Source organism: Rhinoraja longicauda, chromosome 2 (assembly GCF_053455715.1).
Source record: "Rhinoraja longicauda isolate Sanriku21f chromosome 2, sRhiLon1.1, whole genome shotgun sequence".
Taxonomy (NCBI): Eukaryota; Metazoa; Chordata; class Chondrichthyes; order Rajiformes; family Arhynchobatidae; genus Rhinoraja; species Rhinoraja longicauda.
The window spans coordinates 69,004,178-69,025,078 of NC_135954.1; the positions used below are offsets into that span (position 1 = coordinate 69,004,178).

Here is a 20,901-nt window from a genome sequence, read left to right on the forward strand (position 1 = left end):
AACACTATCCTACACACACAAGGGACAATTTATACATATACCAAGCCAATTGACCTACATTCCTGTACGTCTGTGGAGTGTGGGAGGAAACTGAAGATCTCGGAGAAAACCCCATGCAGTCTCGGGGAGAACGTACAAACTCCGTACAGACAGTACCCGTAGTCGGGATTGAACCCGGGTTTCCAGTGCTGCAAGCGCTGTAAGGCAGCAACTTTACCGTTGCACCACCGTGCCACCATTAAAAAAAACTTCAAAAGCATTTCTAAAGCTATATACAGTAAACCCTCGTTTATGACAGATTTTGGTTATAGCGGACTATAGCAAAACTGACAAACCATTGTAATTAATGAGCCATGGCTTAGAGGTCGATGTCCTTTCACCCTGAATTCGGGGCGGGCAGCTGATCGTGGGAATCTCACAGTGGGAGAGCGGAACAGGAGTTCCTCACCTCACCATCCTAATGTCCCAGACCCATTTTGCTCTCAGTCTCTGAATGTGGGAATCAGCAGCCGGGGCAACGGCCATTGCTGTTCCCCAGCTGCACTGGACAAGGTGGTGCCAGGCAGCCTTAATGAGCTGCTGCGCTCTGTGTGATGAGGGAGGGCCCACCGAGTTCTCAGTGACGGGGCTCAAGATTCTGACCCGGCGCCCAGACAATGATGTCAATGGGGAAGAACCCTCACTGGATTATAGCTGGACACTGGCCAATCGGCAATAACGGACACCAATCCTCCTCTCCCCCCCCCCCCCCCCCCATGGTCTGTTATAACAAAGGTTTACTGTATTGGAAGAATAATTTGTAATTTTATTACAATATCCATGCAGGCCTGATATTAAATTATGCATGTTGTTCCTGTTTTGAAATAGCACTGTTTCTAAGGCCTCAATATTAAACTTGCATTCCAGTGTTAGTATGGTCCAGATGTTAAACTCCTCTCATGACAACACAGTGCTCACGTTAACATCCTCTGGTGACAGTACAATTCTAACATTAAGTTCCTCATCTAGTGAAAGTACACTGTTAACATTAACTTCCTCCAATGATTGCACAATGCTTACGAAAAAACTCTTGTGACAATACTTCTTATGAAATATTACTCCAATTGTCACTTTGCAATCCTGATATAAAACTTGTGCATGTATATTCAGTTGTTTTACAGCTGATGCAGTTATTCTTCCTAAAGCACACACAGCCAAGAGGTGCTTTCAACTGGGATTATGGTTGAATCCTGGGATTACATTCTTACCCAAATGAGAAATTTAAAAATATTTGCAGTATTTGGCTTCCATCATTATGTTCGAGAGCATGTGGAAAGTGATTGATTGTTTTTTTTCTGCATTCCTAAACAATGGACATAATTCTGCTTATTCAGATATCTGTTCATCTGGGCCCGACTGTGTGAATTGTTTGTAGATCACCATCATGACTGTTACCCTTCTGTTTACAAAGTTAACTGAGCAGACCGAACTGGGCTGCAGCTGTTGTGAGCAATATCGTTGGCCAAGAACACATTGATCAGTCTCAGCATGGAGGATCAAGAATTTCTGCAAAAATTAATGAGGCACCAGGGTCTGATCAATGGTGCCTTGGACAATCCTGCTGCAGGTCACTGAGCTTCATGCTGTTTCTGTGATCCAGCCCATCTGGTTGACTTTTACACTGGGGTCTGCTGAACGAAAAGCTTGCAAAATTCTGTTAATCGTTTGAAATTACTTTTCTTGACTGAAGACCAGCTGCATGCAGGGTTTAGATTCTACATATTCATTGTTTATTAAAATCTCTGACTGGTTGCAATGCCACATTTCAAAAGTCCAAGGCTGTGTTTTATTGCAAGGAATGAGTGTCAGCCTTTAGCTGCTTTGCTGTTTGTTGTGCAGGTGACTGTGGTCGTGCTTTCAATTGTAAAAGTTATGTAATGTTCTGTGCTGGGAATGGCAGCAGGATATACCATATTCAGAGCACAGAATAAAAAGAAAAAGAGTGGCTGAATTTGCAGGTTTTCCTCCTGATAGGAATAGTGTGTTGAAAGCAAAGCAAAATCATTTACCAACTGTTGGTACTGGTGTGCCAGGTAACTAACATGTTGTGGTGGCCTTCCATATGTTTGGATAGTTAGCTGTTTGGAAATGGACAAGTTGGAGTCTTACATTCTAACCTGCAAGTACCCTGGCGGATTCAGCACATTCTATTTTTTTTAATTTTCTACTGATGATAGTGAGGGCAACTTGCTTGGGGTTTCCTGGAGTAAAATACCACAGACACTGGAATTGGAAAAATGCTTGAAATACATAGCAGGCCAGCCAGCTTCTGTAAAGAGAGAAAATAATAATAATAATAATAATAATAATAATAATAATAATAATAATAATAATAATAATAATAATAATAATAATAATAATAATAATAATAATAATAATAATAATAATAATAATAATAATAATAATAATAATAATTATTATAATTATAATTATAATTATAATTATAATTATAATTATAATTATAATTATAATTATAATTATAATTATAATAATAATAATTATAATAATTATAATAATTATAATAATAATAATAATAATAATAATAATAATAATAATAATAATAATAATAATAATAATATTCCTTTATTGTCCCACACCGGGGAAATTTGCAGTGTTACAGCAACAAAATGGATAGCAAGAGATCATTCATTATAAATAAAAATAAAGATTAGGATAAATTGTCATCAAGTTACTGTGTATTCCTTAACTGTTACTGTTGACTCGTCTGCTGGGAGCAGTGCTGGTTGTGCAATCTCACAGCAGCGGGAAGGAAGGACCTCCTATATCTCTCCTTCACACACTTGGGGTGAAGGAGTCTGTCACGGAAGGAGCTACTCAGTGCAGTGACAGTGTCCTGCATGGGGTGGGAGTCGTTGTCCAGCAGCGATGTTAACTTTGCCATCATCCTCCTCTCTCCCACCACCTGTACTGAGTCGAGGGGGCAACCCAGGACAGAGCTGGCCTTCCTGACCAGCTTGTCGAGTCTCTTCCCCTCCGCTGTTGAGATGCTGCTGCTCCAGCAGACCACTCCATAGAAAATGGCTGATGCAATCACAGTGTTGTAGAAGGTCCTGAGGAGTGCCCCCTGCACTCGAATGGACCTGAGTCTCCTCAGCAGATAAAGTCTGCTCTGGCCCTTTTTGTATAGTGCATTGATGTTTTCGGTCCAGTCAAGTTTATTGTTGAGGTAAACACCCAAGTACTTATAAGAGTCCACCCTCCCGATGTCCATTCCCTGGATGTTCACTGCTGTCGGGGGGACATGGCTGCGCCTGCGGAAATCCACCACCATCTCCCTGATTTTCCCTGCGTTGATCCGGAGGCGGTTCCGCTGGCACCAGTCCACAAACTCCTTGATCAGTTCTCTGTAAGGCCTGTCATCGTAAAAGAGAACTAACGTTGCATGTTAATGCCTTCTCAGCACAATTTACGTTGTATTTTTCTCGATCAGCTTTATTATTCTTGTGCAATGCGAATAACATCTTTTCAGTCTTCCAGTCCTAGGCATTGATGCTTAATGGACTAAAACAAGCTGATTGACAGCAATCTTTCAGGTGCTTGTGGCTCAGCCCTTCCTGAACTTCCATCTTTGCTCGGCTAAATATTGAGTACAAATGCTCGAGATCTGATGCTGGGCTCATCATTGAGCCTAGCAACAGAGCACCATTGTGCTGAGGAAAGCGAGCCCGATACATTTTTCATCTGTGCCCTCAGTTTAACTCAGGGCTGGCTGGCAGACAGGTAGAGGCACCATTCGGATGGGGTTATTGGGGAAAAAGTGCGTGCTTGTATTATTTTAAACTCTGTTGATGTTTTTAGTTACTTGTTATAGTTTAAGAAGTTTTAATTATTTTAATTTTAAACTTTATTTTATTTGTTTATTTAAATCTGCTTGGACACTCTGAAGATCAAACATTTAAAACAATTCAGTCTTTGTGGAAAACTCTCACACGCTGTCAAGGTGTTCTGGAGTGGGACTTTAGTGGGATGTTGCAAAGACCTACTCACCAGTTACAGCCTGTTGCACCTCTTGGGATGCTGGAGGTTTGGCTGGTTTGACATCCACATGGTGAAGGTAAATCCAGGCAATAGGCCAAAACCAGTTTTATTCAGAACCTCTGCCAAACTGACTTCAGAATCCTCTCGAATGTGACTCTGCTCCAGTACGCGTTCCACAAATAACAGTGCATCTAAAAATATTTCATATATTTTATCTTAACCTAGCCTGTTAATTTTACTTTTTTATAGCTTGGATTTTCTCACTCGTTGTTCTGAGCACAGTGTGTCTGGTAAAACTCACTTCCAGTTTGCTCTTCTCCTATTCCTTTTACCCTGTAGCATTTTCCAATATTTATCCACAGCTTTGCCCTTCTTGAATTATAATGGAATTCTAAACTTTTTTTAATCATTTTAATTTTACTCGTCAAAAGTACGAATTTTAGTAGTAATTGCCTGGGAATTATTTTGCACCTCAAGCAAAATTACCCCAGTATGGTGTTTTTTGCATAACACGCCCACGTTGATAGTCCATTGCACTTAAATCTCTAGGTCTTGAGTGTAATGTAAATGGTGTACAATTCCAGAGCTAGCAGAGGAAGGTAGGGTGGGGCAAACAAATCTTCCCTCAGAATTAAAAGATGTTCCATTAGGAAGGGGAGGTGAAGGAATTTATTTAGACAAAGGATGGCAAATCTGTGTAATTCTCTGCCACAGAAGGCTATGGAGGCCTTCAATAGATATTTTTTAAGGCAAAGATGGGTAGATTCTTGATTAGTACGGGGGTCAAGAGTTATGGGAAGAAGGCAGAAGAATGGGGTTAGGAGGGAGAGATAGATCAGCCATGATTGAATGATGGAGTGGACTTGATGGGCCGAATGTTCTAATTCTGCTTCTATCACTTAAGAACTTATGACCTTATTGCTTTGTGAGTTGTGCATACTAATGTAACTGACGATTTTGAGTTTAATCACTATTCCATTTCCATTATCTTTTATACAAGATATTTATTTAGTCTTTCGTCACAATGTACGCGTCATTACCAAGGCATTTATTGCTCATTCTTAATTCCCTTTGAGAAGTTGGTGGTGAGCATCATTATAGTGATTCCACATGTATATTAAGGGCAAAAGATTAACTCGGGAGAGAATAGGATCTCTATAAGGGCAAGCAAAATGTTTTATGTGTGGATGCTCAGGTGATGGAGCAAGACAGGGATGCTATGTGTCTCAGACATGTGATGGCTTGAAGAAAGTCCACATTGCCAAAGAAGAGGTGCTGGTGGTCATAATATGCATAAAGGTGGATAAATCCCAAGGGGCTATTTAATCGCATCCTTGGACATTGTAGGAAGCCAGGGGAAAAATGCAGGGTCACTGGCAAAGATATCTGTAACATCACTAACCATCGATGTGGTGCTGGAAGATTAGAGGATGGCTACTGTTGTGTTTTTATTTACAAAAGGCTGAAAAGGAAAGTCTAGGAACTGCAGATTGGTGAGTCTTCACTGGTGGGTAAGTTATTGCAGGGCATTCTAAGTGACAGAAGGTACAAGCACTTTGGACAGTCAATGACTGATTAGGGAAATTCAACATGGGTTTGTGTTCATAATTGTGTCTCATGAATTTGAGTTTTTTTGAAGAGATGACGAAGATAGATGAGGGAAGAGTGATAGACATTGTTCAAGCGAACCTCAGCAACTTTTGACAAGGTACCACATGGTTACCTGGTGTGGAAGGTTAGATCACATGGAATCTAGAGTGAGTTAGCCAATTGGATACAAAGTTGCCTTGAAGGTAGGAAACAGGGTGGAGGTAGAGGGTTGTTTTTCAGACTGGAGGCCTGTAGCAAGGACATGAATAGCATTGTTATTCATTATTTATACTAATGATTTGGAAGTGAATGTAGGTGGCATGATAAGTTAATTTACAGATTACACTAAAATTGGTGGTAAATTGGACAATGAATTAAAGATATGGCCCGTTAACCAAACAATTTGATTATCTCTGATGAAGAAAATTGGGGAGATGTCAGAATTGCTGACACTTTAGGATTATAGAATTTGCGTTGAACAAATGGAGGAAATGAGGAGGAGTAAGAAACTGCGATAAACAGTTGTGCAGGAGAATTGTAAGCACTCAGAGGTTATGAAAGCAAAATTATTTTAAAATATTCACAATGCTAAGATTGTTTAACAGTGTAATTTAAAGAAGTTAATTGCAAAACCCCTGAACAGTTTTGAACGCATTTCATGGGTTCAAGTTTTAAATCTTAAACACGATACAATGAAAACATGCAAATCAAAAACTAACCTGTTGGAGGAGGTCAGTGGGTCAGGCAACATCTGTGGAGGCTGAGGGATAGTTGGCATTTCATATTGACACCCTCCTGATGTAGGGTCTTGACCAGAAACATTGAGCATCCCTCTTCTTCCACAGATGCTGCTCGAACCCGCTGAAATTCTCCAGCAGGTTGGGGGTTTTTTGCTCCAGGTTACACCATCTGCAGTCTCTTGAGTCTCCAGAATACATATAAATATTTGTGGACCTGTTTTATTCAAAGAATGTAATGATTATTGCTGCATTAACATAAAAAGAAAATGATTGGGCTCAGAATATTTTACAAGGAAGAAAAACTTTATATAAAAAGGGCCTGTTTAAAAAACAAAAAGTCCAAATGTCAATGAAATGCAAAGCATTAATCTTGTAGAGATGTTTGATTATATATTTTTAATACCAGCATGACCTATTGTTTACTGAATCAACTGGAAATTTTGGATACTGGGTAGAGAATGAGTATAACATCATTAATATTCTAAATACATGAAAAGCAATGAGATTTTAATCAGGATTTCTTACTTTGCTTACTCTGCAGAGACTTAAAGCAGCACTGAATCATCACCCGACCGCTTTGTCGAACGGAAACATGAATATGATGGGTCAAGTAATGGAGATGATGACATCCAGACAGGACCAGGCACCACAGCCGCATCATCCCATGCACTCACACGCACACCAGCCTGCACCACAACACCCCTTCACACATCAGCATCAACCACATCCACATCAGCACCATCCTCACCACCACCAGCAAAGCCATCCCCATTCCCATCCCCATCCAAGCCTACACACACACAACCCACAGCACCACAACCCTCCACTTCAGTCTCTGCCCACGGGAGCACAAAATCAGGTAAATCACAAGGATCTTTTAAAATATTATTACAGGTAAACTGTGTTGAAATGGAATATGATGTGATGATGACATAAGAGAATATTTGGCTCCTCAAGCCTTTCCTGCCATTCAGTATGTCCATGATGATCTGCCCAGGCCTTCTGGCCCAGTGCCCCATTACATTAAATGCCCTGATCTTTCAAAATTTTAAGTGCGTCCTTTTTAGATACCCCCATGATCCATAAATCTCCTGGGTGGGTACAGAGATTCACCACCTTCTGCCAGAAGTAGTGATCATAACTTTTGTATTTCATCATTATATCAATACTAGGAATTTCATTCAATTATAAGATTCAAATTATTTGATGCATATATTAGAGAACATTTTTCTGTGGCATCATGCAAGGAGGTAAGAATTGCTTGGGATTGCGATCTCAAAGTAAATTCATAATGGTTTTGTCAACTAATAATAATAGTGAAATCTTAAAAAAGCATTTGGGTAGATTTACAACTGGGCCCAAGGTCGTGGAGGTAGCACATCCCTGCAAGAAGAAACTTGGAAAACAGCATAAATTGTTCCTTATTTGAATGCGCCCAGCCATTTCTCACCTTCTGGGGAAAAAAATTGTTTGCCAACCTTACCAGGCCTCCCAGAATTTAGGAATGATTTGGGTTATTGAGTCATGCAATGTGGGTCGGATGTGTTGGAAGTTGCTAGGACTGAAGGCAGAAGACACTCTAGTGGCTTTGCATAAAACAATTAAACATCTTAGCAATAGGAAGAAAGCACTGGGATCATTAGGAATATTGAGTAGAGCAGGCCTGACACCCACCCTTCTTAACAGTTGCAGATTTTACACAGGAGGTACTTTAATAACTGTTCTTTAATAAGTTAAGCCCTTAATTAATATATACAAGGTAAAGTACCTATTTTAGGCAGCCACCCAGGAGAAAGGAAGTGGAGTGGGCCATTTAACCCCAATAGGCCATTGTGTGATCTAATTAGATCAACGATGATTTTAAAAAAAATGCTGTTTACATGCTTTTGGTCTGTGTCCAACATATTCATGCACAAAAACACAAACTGAAAATGTTAAAATTAGCTTTGTTTCAACAGCTTTTATGGAATGCACACTCAGATTTCCATCAGCTTGGTTTAATGTAATGCTTTCTGATAACCTAGCTGTAATTTTAAGGTTATGCTCTCTTGTTCTAGATTCTGCATCAGAGGAAATAGTGTCTGTCAAGTCCTTTAATCATTCTGAAACACCTCAATTAGCTCATCCACTTAATCTTCTATACTCAAGGGAGAACAAACCTAGTCTCTGCAACCTGTCCTCATAATTTACTCTCTTTGTAGAGACTCATTGCTAAATTGATGATGCTTTGCATCTGTTTAATGCCTGTAAAATGAGTGCAACACATACCGATTTCTATTTGTGAAAGCTCTGGGGAAAATATTTTTAATTTCAGTATCTTTAAGTGTGCAGAGTAAAACTAAATGTGAACCACTTACAGCATTGCATTTGACATTACAAGACAAAAAAACCTTTAAAAAAGCTCAGTAAAGAGATGAGCAAATGATGTCGGAATATACATTAATGCCTAAATCTATGATCTGTATTTTCATGCCACAAAGGTCCATACTGGTAATATTATTTCATTTACTTTTGCTTATACTCATCTCACTGACAGGGTTAGCTCTCATATAATTGCTAATTATTTCCTTTTTATAGTATTCACCACATTATTTTCACCATAGCATTTTTATATCTCCTAATCCATGTTCTTCTGCAATCAAAATGACAAAGTATAGCTTTAATGGCAAAAAAAACACCCGATCAAGATTCAGTTTAAATGATGGGGCATTTTTGTACTACTCAAGCTTCTGCATTCGTACATATCAACAACATTTAAAAAAGTTTATATTTTGTTTGTGTTGTTAACAAAAAGGATCTGAAATAATCAGAGTTCACAAATCTGCGTATTCATCTTTCCTTCTCACCCTTCTCAACTCATCCTCAACCGTCCTCTTCTGGAAAAAAACCCGACATAATCTCCAAAATAAAGTTACTGCTAGCAATCGTTTCCCTCTTAATGTGGAAAGAATTGGTATGCTTCAGGATTGAAGTTAGATTTGAAGGAAATGAATGACTCATTTTTTCACATTTTTCCATTCTCAATGAATGGATAGAAGTAACATTCTCAGTCTGTTGTTATGACCCGTCCTCTATGCTGTTTAAGAATTATATGCAGACAGGATTTTTGTTGAAGTCATACTGACTCCCTTGAATAACTCCCATAAATAACGAAGGAAATATCTGGGAGCATCTCCACTGGGATCTCATTAAATGTGGCCGCAAAATGTATTCCCTTGATATGTGTGGGCGTATTAAAAGGAAAAGAAAAATATTGATTGCTGTTTATCACAAAGTTCTGAGTTCAACTCTAGAGATTTTTTATTACTACTTGGGTTTTTGGATGTTGGAGTGGATGAAAGGGGCAAAGAAAAGAGGGGAGTAGGAGGAATGACAGGAGGGGGAATGGCAGTGCAATGCCTAAGCCTGCAGTATTTTAATAGTTGCAATTTTCAAAGTGGAAAATCCTGACCATTGAATTTGTAAAGCTAGGGTTATATTGTTTTCTGGGAGTTGACAGTGTACATGGACATGTTGGATGTTACAGAATATACCTGCCATATTTTACAAGGGTTCCTGTACATAGACAGCAACAGTTTGAGGGCCAAACAAGATTAGCCAGTTAAAATACAAAGTGCTTTTTATATATGAGACCGGGACTCTTATGAACTATAGTTTTTTCACAAGGTAAAAGGAAGCTAAAATGTAATATTTATTTTCAATTGTTTTGTGTTATTTTCTGATATTACCCATTTGATTCCTGCCTCATATCCAACAACTGAGCACAGTGGTACAGTGGTAGAGTTGCTGAACTTACAGTGCTTTCAGTGCCAAAGACCTGGGTTTGATCCTGACTACGGGTGCTGTCTGTACAGAGTTTGTACGTGCTCCCTGTGACCGCGTGGGTTTTCTCCGAGATATACATGTTTATAGGTTTATTGGCTCGGTATAAATGTAAAATTGTCCCGAATGTGTGTTAATGTGCGAGGATCACAGGCCCACACTGTATCTTGATACTAAACTCAACTGATGAATTGGATTATTTGGAATTTATTTGACACATTCCTTGCTTCATAAAGACCGGCACAATTTTTTTTTATATTTGAACTTTTCTTCAAGGTCTCACCTGGGGCACAGCAGATACAGTCTCCTCAATCAGGACACCCGAATCCAAGTAGCGGGGGCCGCAGGAGAAGAGTGGTCGATGAAGACCCCGATGAAAGACGGAGGAAGTTTCTCGAAAGGAACCGTGCAGCTGCAACCCGTTGCAGGCAGAAGAGGAAAGTGTGGGTGATATCACTGGAAAAGAAAGCAGAGGAACTTACGCAAACAAACATGCAACTTCAAGTATGATATTTTCTTATCAATCATTAATCATGTCTTCTTAAATAAATAGTTTCATCTCAATTGTAATATTTTATGGCATTTTCAAGTCTAAGTCAAGTCTAAGTCTTTGCCATTTAGCAAAAGTTCCAGGCCAGTAAACACAATCAAATCTTATTACTACCTAAGATATTTTAACACCAAGTTTGCACCAAATATAAATTAACTACATTTCTGAGAATATGAAGCGTAAGAGTACTGTACTTGTCATTTTCTGTTTTTCAAGAGTTAGTTATTGTAATATGTAGCGACAACGGAACAATGAAATTCTTATTTGCTGCAGTTTAGCAGCCTGTTAAAGCACCAACACACAGATAATATGCAATAATCAAAAATATAATAGTTTAATAACTGTAATATTAGGTAGGCATAATAGAGCAAATATATTGAAGTCTCTAATGCAACCACATTATGTCTCTCATTATGCTTTCTGTTCCAAATCTGGTAGCTACAAAATTATTTAATCAGTGATGAAATATCTCATCTCTTCAATGAGTACATTATCCATTACAAATAAAGCCAAAACATGAAGTAAGCCAAAGAATCTGCTTATAATATGATTTACAGGGTTGGCTCAAGAGACTATGAAGGTATTGATGTCTTTTAGTAACATTAGCATTAAAATTGAAAACTTGTCCATTGATTCAGAGGGAATCAATTGGAATTTCGAAAATAAATCGCCAATATCAAATAACATTATATGAAATGTTTAATTTCACATATTGTGCATCTAAATGAAACACATTATTTTGTTGTTGTGTACTATATAACTTTTTAAAACTCCAGCATGTCTATCTTACATGTCTATCTTAGGCATTTTATTTAATTGTGCCCTGGAGTTAAAAAAATTCCTGGTATATATATATATAATTAATATATATATATTATGGTGTTTACGGAGTACTGTGTCTATTGTGTTCGTGCAGGTAAGAATTTCACTGTTGCGTTTCAGAACATATGACAATAAAACACACTTGACTTTTTATTTTTAAAAATGATGATAATTTTATTATCATTATCATCATCAGTGAGTCCTTGACATCTCTCCGATGTCAGCATCTCGCCTCAATTGACTATAGCTGGAGTTTTAGGCAGGGAACGTTATAGCAAAGTTTTCCAAGGGCCGAATAGCCTCCTCCTGCACCTAATTTCTATGTTTCTATGTTTCTATGATATTTGGAAAACTTTGCTACAACGTTCCCTGCCTAAAACTCCAGCTACAGTCAATTGAAGCGAGATGCTGACATTGGAGAGATGTCAAGGGCTCACTGATGATGATAATGATAATAAAATTAAAAATTAAAAGTCAAGTGTGTTTTATTGTCATATGTTCTGAAACACAACAGTGAAATTCTTACCTTCACCAACACAACAGACACAGTACTCGGTAAACACCAATATATATATATAAATATACCAGGAATTTGAAGTTTTCGACTCTCACCACGACCATCCCATCGATGAAGATGGGTTTGTGGATCTTTGACTGTGGTACCAAATCATACATAGGTAGGAAGTGTGGAGGAGGAATGGAGAAAGTGAACTTTCATGATGGGGCTGGAGAGAGTGTGAAGAAAGAGATTGAGATCACAATTTGCTCATGTAAGACAATAAAAGGACACTTATTTACAAGTGTGTTTTTGGGAAAAGACGTGTGGGTAAAATCACCGGCAAATTTAGTGGTTGCCATAGTACTCCATGATGAAACATGCCTGCTCTGAATGACTCCAAGCAGTGCCAGAAACCCAGACACTTGTTCAGCCACTGTGGCCCTTGCCTTCCTTAAGCTGCCAACATTAAAGCTCAAAGACAGAAAAAGTTACAAATTTGTTCTGTAGCAACAAAGAACAGTAGATGCTGCAGATACAAAAGGACACAATGTGCTGGAGTAATCAATGTGTGCAGGCAGCATCTCTGAAGAACATGGATAGTCTTCAGAGTCTGAAGAAGGGTCTCAACCTGAAATGTCACCTATCCATGTTCTTCAGAGATGCTGCCTGACCTGCTGAGTTACTTTAGCACTTTGTGTCCTTTTTCAAATTAGATTTTCTTTTTACCCCCTTTTTTGTTTGTAAAATGGTAATTTCAGTTTAGTTTATTGTCACGTGTACCGAGGAACGGTGAAAAGCTTTTGTTGTGTGCTAACCAGTCCACAGAAAGACCATGTTTACAATTGAGCCATTCACAGTGCACAGATACATGATAAGGGAATACCATATAAGAAAATAACTGCAGATGCTGGTACAAATCGATTTATTCACAAAATGCTGGAGTAACTCAGCAGGTCAGGCAGCATCTCTGGAGAGAAGGAATGGGTGATGTTTCGGGTCGAGACCCTTCTTCAGACATGATAAGGGAATACCGTTTAGTGCAAGATAAAGCCAGTGAAGTCCGATCAAAAATAATCCGAGGGTCACCAATGAGGTAAATTGTAATATTCTGCCCCTCATTTTTATCCATCAGTTTGCACCCAGGTCTCAGAAGTGAAGACAGCAAATAATGTTGATGTGTAAACTGTGTTCACAGAATGAAGTCTCCCTCCTGAAGAACGAAGTGGCACAGCTGAAACAACTGCTATTGACGCATAAAGACTGTCCAATCACAATGCAGAAGGAATCACAAGGCTACTTGAGTGAGTAACAAGCACCTCACCAAATAAAGGATGCCACAGCCTGGAACTCACAGCAGGAGCAATACTGGTGTGTTGAAATCATGGTCTTACTGGAAATAGGGCCTTTTGGCACAACTTGTCAATGCTGACCAAGATGCCCCATCTCTGCTAGTCCCATTTGGCCCAGATCCCTCTGAACCTTTCCTATCCATGTACCTATCCAAATGTCTTTTTTAATGTATTTATCGTACCTGCCTTACCCATCAGGCATGTCACATTAAAATAAATGCAATTTAATCCAACAGTCCTTCACTCCCTGCCATGTTCCTGCCTGTCCTGTTCACTGAACGTGCTGGAAAGCACATCATTGGGAAACAAAGTCGAGGTTTTTATTACAGCTTCCACCCCTTGAAATCTGCCCTTGGATTAAAAAAAACATATTTAAATACCACAGAAACATATCCAAAATGGTATTAAAAAGATTGTATGTGTAATGGTGATCATAGAATTACCAGAATGTCATAATAAACCTAGCTGGTTCACTCATGTCCTTCAGGAAATCTTACCCTCTATGACTCAGACTTACCAATGTGGTTGGTCCTCAGCCCCTTTCTCATTCTCAGAGCAATTAGGAAGGAGCATTTAATGTTAGCCTTGCACAAGATGTCTATGTGCCATGAACGATTCAATAAAAATTGAGAGTAATTAAAATGATCAATTGCACAACATGAGCAGAGGCTTTAATTTTGCTGAATAATTATTTTGGAGATCACTTAGTAATATTTATAACGTACAGTTTTGTAAATTTTACATATTCTGAGATTTTAGTACGCATGGGCAGAAGTGAAAATCCAAGTAACTAAATCTCTAAATGGTATCTCTAAACCTCAACCACCCCAACCCCTGCAGCACGTTCCAGACACTCAGCACTCTCTGTGTAAAAAAAAAACATTGCCTTGCAAATCTACTTTGAACATTGCCACTCTCATCTTAAAGCTATGCTCATGTGTGTGTTTGCTCAAGATTCCATCATCAGCATTCTATCACTTTGCCAGTCTCCTATACATGGCCACAGACATTTCTCCCCTCCAACTTTTGTTTCAATTTACATTGAAAGATCAATTATTCCTTGAATCTGGACCGACACGGCACTTGGGTAATTAAATGGCAGGAGAAATGGTCTGATTTTCATGACTATAAGCCAATGGATGGAGCAAAGCACACAAAGTGAATATTAGTCAGAGATGCATATTCTATTCCTTCTGACGGATGACTGCAGGAGGACCGCTGAGCAGATTCATTACTTAACATTTTAATAATGATCCCACTTGAAACTAGTTGGGGTGATCGTCTGAAGAGAATAACAATTGACCGTAAGAAGTTTGGCTTTCAGCCAATGCTTGCATGTATTTTTTTGGCAAGAGCAAGTTAAAACTCAGTGTTCCTTGCAATATTATTGGTACTTGCATACACTCTGAGAATAATATATCATGGACATAGGTCCAACTCATCCTTGCCGACCAAGGTGCCTATTGAAGCTAGTCCCATGTTTACCTCATATCCCTATAAACCTTTTGTGTCATTGAACTTGCCTATGTGTCTTTCAAATATTATTGTACCTGCCTCAATCACTCCAGCAACAACATCTGTTGCCCCTCAAGTGCCTTTTAAATGTTTCCCCTCTCACCTTAAACCTATGCCTTCTAGTTTTTGATTCCCTTTCTCAGTGAGGTAGACCATTTGCATTCAACTATCTATGCACCTCATGATTTTATACATATCTATAAGGTCATCCCTCAATCTCCTACACTCCAGGTAATAAAGTCCTAGCCTGGACAACCTTATAACTCAGGCCCTCAAGTCCAGGCAAAATTTATGTAATCTTTCTTTACATTCTTTTCAGCTTAATGACATCTTTCCCATAGCAGAGTAACCAAAGCTCTTCACAATACTCTAAGTGCTGCCTCAACAGTGTCTTATACAATTGCAACAGAACATCCCAACTCTTGTACTCAATGTCCTGGCACATTAATGACAGCCAGCACATCAAAAGCCTTCTTCACCACCTTGTCTACCTATGGTCCCACTTTCAAGAAACTATGTGCTTGTACTCCTGGGTCCTCTATTCCACAACATCCCCAGGGCACTACCATTTACTATGAAAGTCCTATGACTCCCCAAAATGCATGTACCTCCCACTTATCTGATTCAACAGAGACAAATGAAACGGAACAATAAAATTCTTACTTGCAGCAACACAACAGATATATAAACATATTACTTAGTAATATATATAAACATATAAACATATTACTTTATAAACAACATACTAAACAACAAAAAATAGTTCAGTGTGTATATAAAAAAAACAATAATAATGCAAAGACGAAAGCAATGCCCCCAAGTCTATGTAGTTCTGAGCTTATTTGGAGATTGTGTTTAATAGCTTGTTGATTGTTGGGAAGAAGCTGCTCCTGAACCTGGATGTTACAGCTTTCAGGCATCTTCCCAATGACAACAGTGAAACAAGAAGGAGAGGAATGGCAAATGAGCACACCATTTGTTATTACTCCATCCATTTACCCAGCTGATCAAGATCCTACTGTAAATTTTGACAACCTTCTTCACTACTTGGAATATCTCATACTGTAGTGTAATATTAGTACAAATTTACTAATCAGTCCTTGTAGATTTGCATCCAAAGCATATAAATATATGATGAACAACGATGGGCCTAGCACTAGTCCCTGTGGCACATAACTAATCGCAGGCCTCCAGCCCGAAAAGCAAACTTCCACCATCACCCACCGCTTCCTCCTTTCAATCCTATCTAGTATCCAATTAGCTAGCTCCTCCTGGATCCCATATGATCTAGGCAAGTCTCCCTCCCAAGATATTGGTTCTCTTCCTGTGCAGGTGCATCCCATCCCTCTTGTACAGGTCACCTCTGAGGAAGTCCCTGTGATCCAAAAAGCTGAACCCCTGTCCTTTGCATCAGCTCCTCGACTTTGTATTCTGCTGGTCCATGCTTCTATTCCTGCCTTCACTAGCACGTGATACTGGGAGTAATGCAGAGACTACTACCCACGAGGTTCTGTTTTTTAACCTGTTATCAAACTTCTTATATTCACGCAGCATGGAACCCCTTTGCAGCAGCCCACACAATTCAGTTACTTTCCAAAAGTATCAATATACACTCCCTAGATGCCCCTAAATACAGGATAAAAACCAATACTGCAGCAGCCCACCAATTGCAGGAGTCCTGTCCTGCAGGGGGTAAGCAGTGGTCTTGATATCTGCAGGACCTTCAGTAAAATTAACCCAACTACAATGTTTATTTCCTGTTGTGTGTACAGCCACCATCAGATGACCTTCATGTGCAGTAACTTCACAAAATATGTATTTTCTTCTAAAACAAAAAAAAATTGTACATGGAGGAAAGACATAACATGATGCACATTGGGATCGAGTTCCCAGGGAACATTTACTTTGATGACATTTGGGAAGGTCGTTAATATTCTGTTTAGCGAGTTTGGTGGTGGGGGTGGCTGGTGGGGGATGGTGAGTGGAGAGAAGTAGGAAGTTCATCTTGTGTATTTTCAGCAAGTCCCCAGCCTAACTCTCTCAACTGTGTATTACCAGAACTTTTATTTCAGATTGCAGTGTTTGATATTTACTTGTCCCTTCTGAAGCAATGGCTATTTTACAATTTGGGTCCATTTTAGCAGAATAATGTGGAAAGGGAACAATGTAATATGTAGATAGAATATGGTCAATTGCTCCATATTGTTACACGTTATCACACATTGTTCCATCTGTGCATTTTTGATGTTGTTTAAAACAAAGTATTTTACTGCAATCTTTTCAAGCTGCAGGTTATATTAATTCTGATTATGTAATATATTTTTCCCTAGGTCCTGAGAACAGTCCACCTGGAAGCCCTATCCCTGTTTGCTCTCAACAACAAGTCATCCAGCACAATTCAATTAGCACTTCAACTGCCAACAGTGAGGTTGTAGGCAGCTCCACCCTCACCCAGCTTGGGAATCAGAGAACAGATCGGAACCCTATCCTCTAAGTGCTGCCTTCTATCAGGATGCATTGGCAGGAGAAACAAAAAAATGACACTTTGTCAGGACTTTTGAAAGAACAAGATAATTCTGGAATTAAATAGACTTTAGGGAGAAAAAGACTTTCGCTGTTCATTTTAATAGTTATCAAAATGCTAATTTTTTTACTTTAGTTATGAAAAAGGGAAATATGCAATTAAAAATGCTGATAGCTTGGGAATGCTTTAATGCCTTCTCATAACTTGCTGGTACCAATTTGAAGATTCTGCTAAGAATTTTTTGAACTTTCTGAATTTTATTACCATGTATATAGTCTCCACTTATTATCAGCGGCAAGATCTAGGTATCTAACCAACCTGCAAATTAACAACTGGACTAAGGTATCTAACGGCAATGTCATCACTGAAAAGAAGCCTCCAGTCTAAGCTATAGATATAGCCATAATGCAGCTTCTTTCTTAAAATTGTTCATTTGCACTGAAGATCAAATATTATGAATTGATATTGAGTAGATAATTGAGTCATTAATTGAGTCAGCAGAATATATTGAAGAATGCATTTCAGTATTAGAAATATGATGTCACTTCGTCTTCCTTTTTCCACAATATCAATTTAATACAAGCTGTAACTTTCATTGTCTGCACATCTGAAGAATCTGTTTTGCATTCATCACTTTCTCCATTTACAGGAGCTATTTTGCTATCTACTCCAGCATCATCTCTTAAGATTGATAAGAACGATCTACTGAGCTTAACCTTATGCAGTTACATCCCATTGACAATGCAATAATAGTGGTCATCATTCATGCAAGGTGCAACAGTTCTATTTGTGCAAAAACAGTTTACATGAGTAAAGTCTCGTGTATAAAATGTTAATAAACATTGTGATCAAATCGGGAGGAAGTGTAGCCATAGAGACAAAGCATATTTGATGTTCTTATAAACCTAAGAACAGCGTATGAAATCAATTGGTTATAGTCCATGTTAAGCCGATTACATCCCCATTTACTTGAAGCATCAAAATGGAAAGAGTAGTAATGTTCAAAAAAATTATTGATGATTGGGACTAAAGGCTTGGCACTCAAGGTATACATGTTTGAAGGATTTATGCATTGGAGCATATTCAGTGGAAAAATATAACAGTAAAAGTTTATCGAGTCATAGAGTTATGGAGCTATATGACACAGACCTTTGAGTTCCATGCATCCATGGCAACCAAAGTGTCCCCCTCAGCTAGTCCCATTTGCCTATATTTGGGCCATATCCTTCTAAATCTCAGTGAATGGTCTTTAAAACGTATCTTCTGTTATTTCATCTTTAATTATTATTGAAAGACTATAATTTGCTATCAGATGTGCCAACCTACTGGCTTTAAATTTGCCATAGCAACTTCAATAATAACAGGTTCTGCTATTGGTTGACTGAACCACCTTTAATGGACGAACCTAAAGCAACACTAAGTTAATATCAAGCCTAATTTGGATACTTCTCACAGTGTGGTCCATAAGTATAAAAATGAATGAGCGGGATGCAAAACGGTGAAATAACTGCACCCGGGAAAGGCTGCCTAGAAAATGAAAGCCCATAGCACTGGGACATTGGCTAATCATTTACTCATTTTAAACTTACTGCTGGTGCCACATCGGCCCAAGAATGCCCAACTATGGGAGTATACTTTATCTTGGAGAGGGCAGGTGAAAATGAGCAGTAGGAAATGGAATGGAATGGAATACTTTATTGTCACATGTGACTAGGCACAGTGAAATTCTTTGCTTGCATACCCAATGTATACAAATAGCAGCCATCTACGGCGCTGAGTGTATTTACCTACCTCTACTTTAAAGAAAGATAAATTTAAACTGGCCTGCCCCCTTTAAATGCTGTAATGCTGTCCAGTATGTGTTTCACCAGGTAGCCTACCTAGGTGTGAAAATTCAAGGGCAGAGGGAAGAAGAGGTGAAGTGTAACAATTTTGATAAACCGCTTACACAAAAAGAGCCTCATTCTTTTCTCTTTAAAAGCTTGAAGGGAATGCTGCACCTCAAAATTTGTGTGTGATCTGGAGACTTCTCGCTTCACCATAAGTCTTCCCCATGATTATTAAACTCATTACCATGTGAATTCTGAAATTCTGGCTACTTGCAATCAAGCTGCAAATCTTTATTCAATTTTTCACCTAAACATTCAAATATAAATTGAGCATTATCCAGGGATTGGAATAAAACATCCACCCCTTGGCATTGAAATTGGCATTGAAAAGCAGATGACTTGCATCAGCCTTTACTGCAAATTTCCAGCCTTTTCCTATGGGGAAGGGAAAAGCTCTACACATGCACTGAGCTGGTAATTTAATACCATCTGTCACATGGAGTGAATCAAGCTAAACCTAAAAGCAAACCTTTTGGGACTGGATTTGGTCTAAGTGATCCTGATCCAGACGTAATGCAAACTCTAGGAGGAGAGGTGGTGATTATAGTGTAGCCCTGGTTTTTATAGAGTGAAAATGCATGAAGCTCTGAAACATTGGAAGGCAATGTTGTAATTCTGATCAGATTTTTGTTTGAAAGTACTGTTGTGAAAGAATTGTGCAACAAATCAAACTGGAAATTGATGCTTGAACTCAAAGACTAGACTGTTCATAATTTATCAAATTTAGATTTCTTCACTGTGGAGAAATAGTGTTTTTAAATTGTCACAACCAATATCACGCTGAAGTGAATTACATCCCATCTTTGTGCTGACAATATCACATACTTGAAATCATTCATTAACCAGTGGACAAAAAAAAATCAACCTTCTATAACAATAGCTTAACTTGTTTTTAATTGTTTTTTAACAAGGGAAAATACACAATGAAACAAAAGTTATTAACACACTAGAAAGTTTAGGCTGGCTGATGCCTCACTTGATATCTTTAAAATAAAATCTCTCTATGTACAAACCTCACGTTTTTCAAACTGAGGAGAAATTGACAGCATTTAGCACCAGCTTGTTGAAGGTACCTTTTAAAAGGGAGTGCCAAATTATGTAGAAAGGGTTTCATTGGAAATATACATCATTTAATGACCACAGTGGTTGTATTTGGTCTTTGTGAGAAAGCCAATGGAATGTTGGCCTTCATAACAAGAGGAGTTGAGTATAGGAGCAAAGAGGTCCTTCTACAGTTGTACCGGGCCCTGGTGAGACCGCACCTGGAGTACTGTGTGCCGTTTTGGTCTCCAAATTTGAGGAAGGATATTCTTGCTATGGAGGGCGTGCAGCGTAGGTTCACTAGGTTAATTCCCGGAATGGCGGGACTGTCGTATGTTGAAAGGCTGGAGCGATTGGGCTTGTATACACTGGAATTTAGAAGGATGAGGGGGGATCTTATTGAAACATATAAGATAATTAGGGGATTGGACACATTAGAGGCAGGAAACATGTTCCCAATGTTGGGGGAGTCCAGAACAAGGGGCCACAGTTTAAGAATAAGGGGTAGGCCATTTAGAACGG

General features: G+C 38.8%; 1 protein-coding gene across 1 annotated transcript in view; it reads left to right on the forward strand.

Annotated features, from left to right (window-relative positions):
- creb5b (cAMP responsive element binding protein 5b) overlaps nt 1-20,657 on the forward strand; it is a 318,546-nt gene extending 297,889 nt beyond the window's left edge. The window contains exons 11-14 of the mRNA XM_078420628.1: nt 6,910-7,227; nt 10,467-10,694; nt 13,257-13,362; nt 17,256-20,657. Of these exons, the coding sequence (XP_078276754.1) occupies nt 6,910-7,227; nt 10,467-10,694; nt 13,257-13,362; nt 17,256-17,419 (816 nt within the window). The 3' untranslated portion in view covers nt 17,420-20,657. The remainder of the gene's footprint in view (nt 1-6,909; nt 7,228-10,466; nt 10,695-13,256; nt 13,363-17,255) is intronic.
- The last annotated feature ends 244 nt before the right edge of the window (nt 20,658-20,901 follow it).